The following is a 12820-nucleotide window of genomic DNA, read 5'->3' on the forward strand; positions in this document are numbered from 1 at the left end:
TGAGTTACAGGCTATAGATATGGAGGTCCTGGGTGTTGAATAGTGAGATGCAGACATTGCTGAGAGACGCCGGTGAATGTCTGAGGTCAACAATAATTTTTCCAACTATTTAAATCCACTGATTAAGAATCAGCCTCATTCACAAAGGGATTTGCGTGAGGTCTGTTCCCGGTGATCTCTTGCCTGCCAATCCTCAAACGGAGTTAATGAGGTGTCATTATCGACACCAAAGTCTCCTTTTGAGTCTTTCAGTTGAGAGATGACAAATAAATTATATCCTGTGCAGCAAGTCTAGTCAGTTACAGTGCCTGTCTGGAGTGCTGGGTTGAGAGGATTTTTGAGACTAAATCTGGGCTCAAATGGAAAGAGTACTGTGATCCACTCGTGATGTCTGCCTTGGATACAGGAGAGAGAAATGGGGGTACATGAGCCACATATCTATCATCCTGGATCTAACTTTTAATTAAATTATTAGTCTCTTCTTGTTTAAAAAAAAAAGTTGGGAGAGATGCATTCTACCTACCGGCTCAGACACAAACCATATCTCAAAGTGAATGTCCCTTATTAAAAGCTGTTATCTCATAAAGAATAAGTTCATCCTGGGGCGCCTGGGTGGCTCAGTCGGTTAAGCGGCCGACTCAGGCTCAGGTCATGATCTCACAGTTCGTGGGTTCGAGCCCCATGTCAGGCTCTGTGCTGACAGCTCAGAGATGGAGCCTGCTTTGGATTCTGTGTCTCCCTCTCTCTCTCTGCCCCTTCGCTGCTCAATGCTCTGTCTCTCTCTCAAAAATAAACATTAAAAAAATTTTTTTAAAAAACATTCTGTGTCTCTCTCTCTCTCTCTCAAAAATAAACAGTAAAAAATTTTAAAAAATAATTAATTCAATCCCATCAACAAACACTTGGGAACTGTGATAGTGGACATGATATAGTCTAGGCTGTGACAGATCTTACATCCTAATGAAGGAGGCAGAGATATCAACAAGTCACTGTAGCACACTGACTGTGCCTTTCCCTTGTCCCCCACACCCAATCATTAGCCAGTCCTGTGGCTCTAAATAAATCCTGGATCAACCCACTTTCCCCCAGTTCACTGCTATTTGCCTGCCAGGTCATTTTCAACTCTTACAACCTTTCAACTGGGCTCTAGCAGCAGATGGAATACTCTCATAAGAATCAGATTATCGCTGGGGCGCCTGGTGGCTCAGTCAGTTAAGCATCAGGTAAGGTCATGATCTTGTGGTCTGTGAGTTCAAACCCTGCAACGGGCTCTGTGCTGATAGCTCAGAGCCTGGAGTCTGCTGCGGATTCTGTGTCTCCCTCTCTCTCTGCCCCTCCCTCTCCTCTCTGTCTCTGTCTCTCTCTCAAAAATAAATAAAAATAAAAAATTTTAAAAAATCAGATCACATCCTACTGTTAGTTAGGAACCCTCCAATGGTTTCTCATTACATTTAGGCTAAGACCCAAATGCTCACCATAGCCCATGAGGCCCGCGGTCCATTTCTCTAATTTCATTTACTGCTTCTCTCACCTTCTCTCACCCATTCCAGCCACAATGGCTACTTTCTGTTTCTCTGACACTTCCAGCTTGTTCCAACTTTGGCTCCCATCCACCTGTTTTCCTCTGAGATACACCTGTTGTCCTCACCTCTCTTGCTCCTATATCTTTATGTGAATGGTTCTCACCATTCAGATGTCAGGCCCAGAGCCCCCTTTACAGAACGGCTTCCTCTGGTCGCTCTAGATAAAGTAGCAGCCTTCTCCCCATCACCAGGCTATATGCATCACCTTGTTTTGTTTTAATTTTTAAAAATATTTATTTATTTCTGAGAGACAGAGCATAAGCGGGGGAGGGGTAGAGAGGGAGGGAGACACAGAATTGGAAGCAGGCTCCAGGCCCTGAGCTGTCAGCACAGCGCCTGACCTGAGGCTCAAACTCACAAACTGAGAGATCATGACCTGAGCCAAGGTCGGATGCTTAGCCAACTGAACCACGCAGGCGCCCTGCATCACCTTGTTGTACAGTCTCGTGGTGTACAACCAACCCCTTCTCCGTCCAGCGTCATCACTCACTAACGTGTTTGTGGTCTTTGCCCCACTTTAATGCACACCATTGCCTCTTACTCGCCAAGGACAGGGATTTTGAATGTGTTGTTCGCTGCCGTGTCTCCAGTATATGCAATAATGCCTGGTGTGTCCCTAGTGATACCCGATATTCAATATTTGTTGATGGAAATGAGTGACCACAGAAAACAGAGGAGGAACCAAGAAGTGCCTCACCTCTTACAAAGAAATAAAAGCTTCTTCCTTTGCCAGAATTCCACCTTTGTTATTTCCGATTGCCTTGCTTCAGCTGTCTACCACGTGGAGCTCTAAAGCAAAATCTCAGACACTTGCAGAGTCTGTACCCTGCTGGGGTCTGCTGTGGGTCTTGGAGGGGAGCTGTAATTTATCACTGTTTATTGGCAATTGTCTCCATTTAACTAAACTTTGCTATGGGCAAATCATCCCTGCAGGTCAATATTTTGGTTGTTTTAGTTACCGAGATGTTTGTTTTCCTTAAAACGCTTGCAAGAAAAAGCACTAGCAGCATTGGAGGAAGATAGGTTATCGGCTTCACGAGTCATCCAGGAATGGGGCACAGTCAGACACCCCGATTGTCAGCTTCCACTAGGAGAAATTCGGGGAACAAGTGCATCGGCGTGCTGCTTGTGCCACCGAACATCTGGTGGAACAGGGGAGGAGGAAAGCAGTTAGGTTTTTACTCTTTCTAGCATCATGTTAAACTGGCCATGAAACTGGGGATGGTGCAATTGAATTATAAGAGGGCTGAAGTATTAAATAAAAATCTAGGAGGTAGTCAAGGTATTTGGTTCAAGGTAGGCTCAAGTCTAATAGGCGAAGCAGGTTTGAAAACCAGTAACTGGAAAAGACAACATCTTCTTTGCCTCATTTAATACTGAGAGATGGGCACACGGGGTTTGCATCTCTCGGGGAGGCGATTTCCCCTGGAAACCAGGCTGTTTCCTTCTGAAGGGGACTCAGTGTTTCCTTAAATGTCAGTGGAATCCGGGAGTGTGGCCAGGTGGAACATTTTATTGTCGTTCCTTGCTTTCTTGCTTGTGGCTTTTCTGTGTGGCCTTTTCCACATTTCTCGTTCATGTCCAGTGTCTGGACAGGCTGAGCCTGGCCAGTGAGGATGCTAAATTCTAGCTAGTTTCGGAGCCATGGTGTATATATGCGTCTGGCAGGAGTTAACAGTGTCCGCTTGCCAACTTAAGGGTGGCAGAAAAGCGACTGTCTTTATCACCTTTTGACTAAAGCCTTTATGTTCTGCTGGATTAGTCCAAAATCCAGGCTTGGTCGTTGTTGGGGGGAGGCCATGTCCCCAGGGATGTGCCAGTGAACGCTTCACAACCATCTGTCTTGGGGGGGGCGGGATATACAAATAAGCCCTGATTTGTAGTATTTGTGGATTTCTGTGCCATGAATATTTTCACTGTGGCTGATTTTGAGCTACCGACCGGTGTGATGTCAGTGAATGAGGGTCCGGGCAGATACTTGTAGCCACTCCTGCTCTGCAGCATTCCCCCCGCACCCCCCATACCGTAACCAGAAATAACATCAAGAGCGCAGAGGACAGTGAAATGTATGAAATCATTAGGAAGTGATGGGTTTGGGGCATTTAATACCTCTTTTTTAATATCATTTATTTAATTATACATTCATATAATTTAATTTTAAACCGTAGTTGTGTTTAATAACTGGCTTGCAAATTCCCTGAAAATGTAGCACTCGATTCTGGTTATAAGCTGGCTCAGCACTGCTTTGGCGCCCTCCTTGAGCTGGGTCAAGTCATGGTATCTGGAATTTACATATACAAGCCATCTGTTGGCATCTTTAGTTTTCAGCTGTTTGTTTACAGGATACAGATTATCATGGAAACTCTCATGTCTCAGGCTCCCAAGAGTCCAGTATGTATTTATGGCTGAAGCTTTGCGTTAGAATCATCTACCCAAATGGGTGGCTCAGTCGGTTAAGCATCTGACTTTAGCTCAGGTCATGATCTCGTGGTTCGTGGGTTCGAGCCCCACGTCAGGCTCTGTGCTGACAGCTAGCTCAGAGCCTGGGGCCTGTCTTTGGATTCTGTGTTTTCCTCTCTCTCTGACCCTCCCCTGCTCAAGCTGTCTCTCTGTCTTTCAAAACAAATAAAGAAACAAAGAAACAAACAAACATTAAAATAAAAAAAAGTAGACTCATCTACCTCTATGTTGATGATATTCAGCTGTTAAGAACCAACCTGGTCACAGTGGTTGTATATGGCTGGTGTCTGTTCTGATTGTTTGGTGCCCGTGACATACAGAAGGTTCTGTATTTTGAACTTCACCTCTGATCCAAATTCTGTGCTGCATCATTCCTTCTGAAGCCTGGAATAGCCTCCAGGCATGGCCATGGAGCAGAGTACAGAAAGCGTTCTTTCCCAGCTCCACGAGACTCTTTCTTTTCTGCCCTCATTCAGGTAACTCTTGACTTTCTGACACTACTCTCCCCATTCTTGGGGGCCCCAAGGTTCTCAAGGCCTGAGCCTCAAAAGCCCTCTTGAGCCTGGGTTCAGCCAATATGTCCACAACTAACAGCGGAGTTCCTGTGGGTGTCAGCCCTCAATTCTGAGACCCAAGTCCACACACCGTCCGTGAGCTCAGCTCCACATGAGATTCTGAGACGGGGGTCCGTTTGCTCTCGAGCTGAGGACACTCTCTGCAGGGTTTTACCTCAACACTGACCATTAGTCTGCTTCGGCTGCCATCACAGGATACCACAGACTGAATGGCTCAAATTGCAGACATTTATTTTCTCAGTTTTGGAGTCTGGAAGTTCAAGGTCAAGTAGAGTTGGTGTCTGCTGAGGGCTCTCTCCGTGGCTTTCAGATGGTACCTTCCTGATGTCTCTTCCTCTTCTGATGAGGACACATGGCCTGTTGATTCAGGGGCCCACCTTTATGAACCCCACTTAGCCTTAGTTACCTCTTCAGTGGTCCTATTGCCAAATACAGTCACTGGGGGTTAGAGCTTCAACATGTGCATTGGCGGGGGGTGTACAATTCAGTCCATAGCAACCACTGAGCACCTGAAAGGTGTGCCCTAGGTGTGCCTAATGTGTGCCCTAGGTGTGATTCATGATGGCTCATTTTGTATCACTTTGTTACTTTTCATCACGTATGAGGAATGAGAATTCTGCATTTCAATAATATGTTTTATATCGATTACATGATGAATGGTAACCCTTTGGCTATGTTGGGTTACATAGGATATAATATTAGAATTACTTTCACCTGTTTCTTTTTGCTTTTTAATAGTAGTACAGTTATTCAAAAATTTAAAATTACATGCACGACTTGCAGTTACGTTTCTGCTGGACAGGGGGCGTCAATACGTGCCTTTGTCACATTCTCCCTCCCCACCGTCCACACCCACCCCTTCCAGCCTCCTCTTGGGTTCATCAGCCAGTGCCATCAGCTGCGCTCCTGGACGGGGAAGGGGTGGAGATGCAGATGGGCAGTGGAGACAGGAGCTTCCAGATGAGGGAGGTGGAGGAAGGGAACGTGTTGCCCTGACTCGCACTGTGGTCTGGCTCAGAGTGGAAGACACAGAAGATGAACGGGTCTCCACGCTGCCTGCAGGACCCTCTCAGCACATCGTATGTGTCTTGTGCTCAGAGAGTCTCCATCTCTTCCTCTGCCTGGAGGGGCTTTGCCAAAAGTTCTATTTATGGTCCCACCTTGGAACAGTCCAGCTCCCAGGACAGAGTTAAAAGGTGAGGGGGAGAAAAAACCCAGCTCACCACCCAGAGAAGACTAAGATAGAGTCCTAGACCTCCGTTTGCTCACACTGTTATACAGGAAGGAGTGGGATGGGGTGGGGGGAAGGATATGGAAGGCATTGTGTTTAAGGCCACACAAGGGGCACTTTCGATGCATTATTTCACCCTGTCCATCTAACAACCTCCCATTATATTCATTTTACAGGTGAGGACACAGAGACTCGGGGAGGTTAAATAAGTCCTCCAGTGTTACCAGCTGGCAAGGTAGCAGGGCTGGTATTTGAGACCAGGTCTGTCTGACTCTGGGCTACCATGATGTGTGCCTGGAGTAAAAAGGAGAGACTTTTCTGGAGCATGTGGGGACTCTCTTGAGTTGGATTCAGGAAGGAATGCAAAGGGAATTCTAGGCAGTGACCGGCAGGAGTGAGAGTGGAGAGGTTAGTCCAGTACAGGGACTCTCTGAAAAGTCCGACCAGGGGACACCCTGCTGCAAGTCTTTTGCTTAATGTTTAGGGTTGGGGGACCTTGTGATTTAGCAAGGATTTGTAGGTACCACCCCATGGCCCGTTCATCTCTATCAGGTAGTCCATGGGTTAATCCCTGTGGGTTCACTCACCGGCTTCGTGCAAGGTCTTTTTTGAGGTCTATTATTTCCTTGTTCGTGTACTTGATGCTCTTCATCGACTTGTCTGGGACCTGATGAGAGGCCAAGAAGCAAAAGAAAAACGTGCTACTACAACTATTAACAAATGGAGTCAGGATGCTCATGCATTCATCTGAGATCTCTGACCAGGATGTAAGGGGTCCTGGGCACCACAGGGACCTCCTCTACACCAAAGAGGGGCTGTGTGCACAGTGGAAGCAACCAGGGCTTGGAGATAGGCAGACCTGAGCTCTGACCCTGGTTCTGTCTGGTGACTGGCTGTTTGATCTCAGACAAATGACTCAGCCTCTCTGGGCCTGTTTCTCAACAGAGAGGAGGAATAATTCTTGCCTTGTTGGGACAATTTATTGCCAAATTCCTACCTTGTAGCAAGCATTTGATAAATGGAGGCTCTTAATATTAACATTATACTCAAAGTAAAGCAAAGAATGAAACGTTAATCATAATTGTTGGCGGCATCGGCAGCTGATTTGGAGACGTGAACCTTATCAATGGTACTTTTCCCCCCCTCGCTGCCCCCGTAGCAGGATTTTAGGAGTGAGTTAACCAGGTGATTGTTCATGGGTTTTTCTTTGCCTTTCCTGTAATCATTTGCCTTGTGTAGCCATAAGGGAAACCTCACAAGACTTAAATTTATTACTCAGAGGTGGATACCAGGTCAATGCAAAGAAGGGAGTTAAATTAACTGTATTCTAATATAAAAGTCACTTTTCTCAACCCCGGTTTCATGAAACAATGACAAGATCTTATCTGGATTATCCTGTCTAGAAATGAATTCCTGCAGTACTAATTTGTTTTTTAAACCAGAGGAAGTGAAATTATTGGAAAATGGGTGCTTTCAATGAAGCTCATAGAAGAATACGTCTCAGTGACTTTTCTAAAGGGCGATGCGTCAGCACATACTAAATGCTGCCAAAGTGTGCTCGCCTCTGGATATGCCAGTCCTGCTATTGGGTGTCCTGTGGGAGTATCCGTGCATGGGCACGGAGATCCATCAACAAAATTGTTCACCGGGATGCTGCTTGTTAAGAGAAAACTCTCGGAAACTACCTATTCCCCTTCACAATGGAAGACAGGTCAAATAATTATGGTGGCTCTAAACAATGGGGTAATATACAGCACTTAAATGTGATGACTGTATAAGGATGGAATATATATTTATTGACATATAGAGATGTCTGAGTTCTTTGGGAAGTCGTGTTACAATCTGTATCACAAGACTCTGCTTTTGTTTTTTTGGAAAATGGTCCAGGTGGATGGACACATATCAGAAGATATGGAAAGCCATGCCCTCTGAGCTCAGCTATTGTCTTAGGGACTTCGATCATGGCAAATTTTGTTTTACTTTTCCTTAGCTTTTGTGAAATCCTGATTATTCTGCAATAGATATTACTCATTTACAAGATATACAAAAAGAAAAGAATTTATGTATTTAATTTTTTTAATGTTTATTTATTTTTGAGAGAGAAAGAGAGAGCACGAGCAGGGGACAGGTAGAGAGAGAGGGAGACACAGAATCTGAAGCAGGCTCCAGGCTCTGAGCCATCAGCACAGAGCCCGATGCGGGGCTGAAACTCACATACTGTGAGATCATGACCTGAACTGAAGTCCAACACTTAACTGAATGAGCCACCCAGGCGCCCAAGATTTTAAAAAGATACACAGGCAAGTGAAGTTTGGCAAGGGCTGGTCGGTAGTGCCGTATTGAGAGTGTTTTTCCAAAGGCAGAGTGAGGGCCATTGGGGGTTGTTCACCGACAGAAATCACAATGTGGACGTGAGGCGCGAGGCCTGGTGTTTCCTCAGCAGCTCTCATCACCCAGTTTCACTGAAAATGAACTTGTACCTTGATGCTTGCTGCTCTGGGCCTTGTAAGTGGGCTGTGGAAGGTGAGGAGTGTGGCAGTGTGGTGGGGAGTGGAGAGTGGAGTCTGATGGCAGAGGAAGGGACTCTCTCTGGCCTGCCTGACGCCCAAGCCTTTTGCTTCTGCATCACCCAGCACATGTCCTGTGCGAGGCAGCTCAGATTAAGAATGAAGAGTGTCTAGGGCGCTTGGGTGGCTCAGTTGGTCGAGCATCTGACTTTGGCTCAGTTTACAGTCTCGTGGTTTGTGAATTTAAGCCCCATGTTGGGCTCTGTGCTGACAGCTCAGAGCCTACAGCCTGCTTCAGATTTTGTGTCTCCCTCTCTCTCTCTGCCCCGCCCCTACTCATACCCTGTCTTTCTCTCAAAAATAAACATTAAAAGAAAATTTTTTTTACAAAGAATAGAGAGTGTCTAGGGCACTTGGTTGGCTCAGTCAGTTAAGTATCTGACTTCAGCTCAGGTCATGATCTCACAGTTCGAGAGCGCGAGCCAAGAAGAAGAATGGAGGGTGTCCGGCATCCCCCAGACCACTTGTCACTGCAGCCCCTTCCCACCCACTAAGTAAAGTGTATAGGATACAAAAAAGCATCTGGGTTAGTCTTGAATGAAACTCAACTAGATATGAAATGGTGAACTCATGTATAAACTTGAGCTCTGTAGTTATTGTTAGTAATGAATTATATAGGTCATATATCTTAAAATTGCTGGGGTGTTTCAACCCCTGGGCTGAAAATTAATTAGCAACCCTGTCAGTTTTCATCTTGAGGAATGGGCGAAGTGGGAGAGGAGACAGACTTCCAGGAGGCACGTACGGATCTCCAGAAGTACTTTTTAAAACGTCTACATCCTGGACATTTGCTTTCCTTGCACCCCAGTATCCCTGCACCCTCCCTTGTGATACTAGCTCCCTCACTAGACCATTTGCCCCTCCCCCATGGGGCACTCGCAGCAGGGGTGGTTCTGAGTGGCTGAAGCCAAACAGCCCATCCCATCCCCCATCACAGAGACTGGTTCAGGAATGGTCATGTGATGTAGTTTGGGCAAATGAGGTGCAAGCAGACTTTTGCCAGGGGCTTCTAGAAATCATGATTCGTAGATCTTCTAAGGGACCACAGGCAGAGAAGTCCTCTTTCCTTACTGACCATAAGTGGAGAAGCAGATGGTTGCTGGCAGCCATTTTGTGCCCACGAGGAGTACCACCTCCAGGTGAAGAAGATAATGGGGGAAGGCAGAGAGGAGAGTCCAAGAAAAACTTGTTTCATGGTGTCTTGTTGAACTGGTCAGGCTTCTCCTGACTTTTCATGAACATTTCCTTTATCATTTAAACCAGCTTGAATTGGATTTTCTGTTACCCACAACCATAAGATTTCTATCCAAAAAAATGTCTTCCCTTGAGTACGCCAAGGCAGTCAATAAAATTAAGAATTATTTTAACTAGAGTTAGTCCTCTTTTCCCTTCCCTTTCACGCTTGTGTGATCACCATCAGACATGCATTCTGGTGCATTTTGCAGGGAAACCAATGAGATTGGCCATGTGGAGATCAAAGTTTGAAGTCAAGGTTACCTATCTTCCAAATCCCTCTCTTTTTCTGGGCCTTCATTAACTCTTACCTGCAGAACCAAAGTAACGTTCTTAAAAGAAACTGTGAATTAAAAATATTTATGAACAAAGCAAAACCAAACACACTCAAATCTCCCTGCCAGATAACTTGAAAATCCAAGACTGAGACCCTACTTGAAGTCACAATTGTACACACATCATTCTCTTAATTGTCTCATGTTTTACTCTCTCAGGAAGCAAATATGATACAGTTCAAATTTCATACGTTCCCCTCCCCCCACACCCCTGAAATGTTGCCTACTGACAGTTGCCTGTAAAAGAGGATTTGTATTGACTCGGGCTGGTGCTGACCAATTTATAACAGTAAAGACACATTGTCCCCTCCACTTGACACAAAACTTTAGCAGGACAAGATCCAACCCCCAAATCCCTGCAATTATGTTAGCATTTCATTGAATCCTCAGGAAGCCATTTTCACTGTGGCCATTGTTTAATTATGATTATAATAAGCCAGCGGTAATAATGGCATTGAATGAGGGAGTTCCGGTTATCAGGACATTTACCAACACTATTTGATGTTAGCACAATTAAAAGTATACACGGCATCCAAGAATCACCATCTTTACAGCTTTCTGGAGGATAATGTAGCCGTGTGTATATGTAGCCTTAAAAACACACATGCACGGGGTGCCTGGGTGGCTCAGTCGGTTAAGTGTCCGACTTCGGCTCAGGTCATGATCTCACAGTTGGTGAGTTCAAGCTCGGCATTGGGCTCTGTGCTGACAGCTTAGAGCCTGGGGCCTGCTTCAGATTCTGTGTCTCCCTCTCTTCCTGCCCCTTCCCTGTTCATGCTCTCCCTCTCTCTCAAAGAATAAATAAATATTAAAAAAAATTAAAAAAACCCACATATGCTCATGCCCAGCAATTCTACTTTTACCCAGGAAAATTTTCAGCAAGGATAAAAAGATTTATCCATGAGGATGCCTATCACAGCAGTATTAATAATAGTGAAAAACATCTAAATGTCCAGCAATGAGCATTGAGGGGATAAATCACAGTCCATTCAGATGATGGCATACAGTGCATTTGAATGTGGGACTATTTAATGTTGCTATTGATGTATATTTGTTGCTATGGAAAGGAATATAATTTCAAGTAAAACAGCATGTTACAAAAATGTAGAGAACCTAGATCTAGAGAGTTTTAAGATTCATATTCATAAAAGTCTCTTGATGTTTCTAAAAACGTATATACACTAATACAAATTATGTTTTAAAGTAATGATATATATAGGGGCACCTGGGTGGCTCAGTCGGTTAAGCGGCCAACTTTAGCTCAGGTCATGATCTCACAACTCAAAGGCTCATGAGTTCAAGCCCTGCATGGGGCTCTGTGCTCACAGCTCAGAGCCTGGAGCCTGCTTTGGATTCTGTGTCTCCCTCTCTCTCTGCCGCTCTCCTGGTCGTGTGCCGTCTCTCTCTCTCTCTCAAAAATAAATAAACATTAAAAAGATTAAAGAAAGTAATGATATATGGCAAGGTACATATGCAATAACAATCAGTTGAAAGTAAATATAACAATTGTTATTAGGGATATTACGGTAGGGTGTTTGAATTATAGGTAAACGTTAATTTTTAATTTGGGCCATCTTATTCCCTTCTTTAAAAATAATTTACTTATATTAATTGTCCAATCAAATAATAGCATTTTAAGGTCTTTAAAGGAATTCTGACTGATTCTATCAATGTAAGTTAAGTGTAAGTTTTCGGGGCTGCTTTATTTTTTCTTAAGGCTTTTTTCTTTTTTTCTTTTTGAGAGAGAGAGAAAGAGACAGCATGAGCAGTGAAGGCTCAGAGAGAGAGGGAGACACAGAATCTGAAACAGGCTCCAGGCTCTGAGCTGTCAGTGCAGAGCCTGACCCGGGGCTTGAACCCACAAACCATGAGATCATGACCTGAGCTGAAGTCAGACGCTTAACTGACTGAGCCACCCAGGTGTCGGGGCCACTTTAAGTTGAGTAATCTAAGAGTCTGGAATGAAGTAAGTTAGTAGATTATTTTAGCACACTGTATCAGGCAGGGTCTAGGCAGGAAACAGCTCATGACAGCTAGTTCATTGCAGGGAATTTAATACAGGGACGCAGTTACAAAGGTGTTGGAAGAGTTGAAAAGCGAAGTAAGGAATGGCGTGACAAGCTAGAGATTCCCCACCTTTGGGGTTGGAGGGGCCAAGGAGAGAGGTAACCTTCAAAAGCCCAATCTAGCCCAATCCACCTAGCAAGAGGTGGGCTCATGGAGGAGATGTAGTTTCATTTTGGGAGCTGTGACCAGAAGCTGAGTGGGGGTAGGAAAGACATACTCTGGCTTCTCCCTTCCTCTGACCCTACAACTTCCTCTTCATGCCTCCTATTGGCTGAACCCCTTTGGAAACCAGCTGGCAAGGGCACCTGGGAAATGTAGTTCACAACGATCAGCCCCCTGTGGGGAGCAGGAAATGAAAATGGAAATGAAGGCCAATTTCAAATGGCGGTGGTTATACTTTATGCTCTGGGTGCTGACCAGTTATTTTTGGACTATAAACTGGTTCTCCTGATTTATATGGACCTCTTTGCAGATGGCAACTTTGGATATTTCTTATCTTTGGATCCTAAGTTTGAGGTTCTTAGAAGTTCCTGGCTTAGAGGTTTTTGGCTTAGATGCATATACAGAATTGGGATCACTTTCTCTCCCTCAAAATCACGATCACCTACTTCTCCCAGTTTCTTTCCCTAGGAAGTGTAGCTGACCCTTGAATAGCATGGGTTTGAAATGCGTGCATCCACTTTTACTTGGACTTTATACAGAAGAGTACTGTAAATGTATTTCCTCTTCTGTATGATTTTCTTAGTAACACCCTCTTTTCTGTAGCTTA

At 44.8% G+C, this 12820-nt stretch overlaps 1 protein-coding gene across 1 annotated transcript in view; it reads right to left on the minus strand.

The window, feature by feature from the left end:
- Positions 1-12820, minus strand: part of CCDC60 (coiled-coil domain containing 60) — a 165123-nt gene that overhangs the window by 84651 nt on the left and 67652 nt on the right. Inside the window, exon 2 of the mRNA XM_029922913.1 lies at positions 6437-6516. Within this exon, the coding sequence (XP_029778773.1) occupies positions 6437-6516 (80 nt within the window). The remainder of the gene's footprint in view (positions 1-6436; positions 6517-12820) is intronic.

Source organism: Suricata suricatta, chromosome 14 (assembly GCF_006229205.1).
Source record: "Suricata suricatta isolate VVHF042 chromosome 14, meerkat_22Aug2017_6uvM2_HiC, whole genome shotgun sequence".
Lineage (NCBI taxonomy): Eukaryota > Metazoa > Chordata > Mammalia > Carnivora > Herpestidae > Suricata > Suricata suricatta.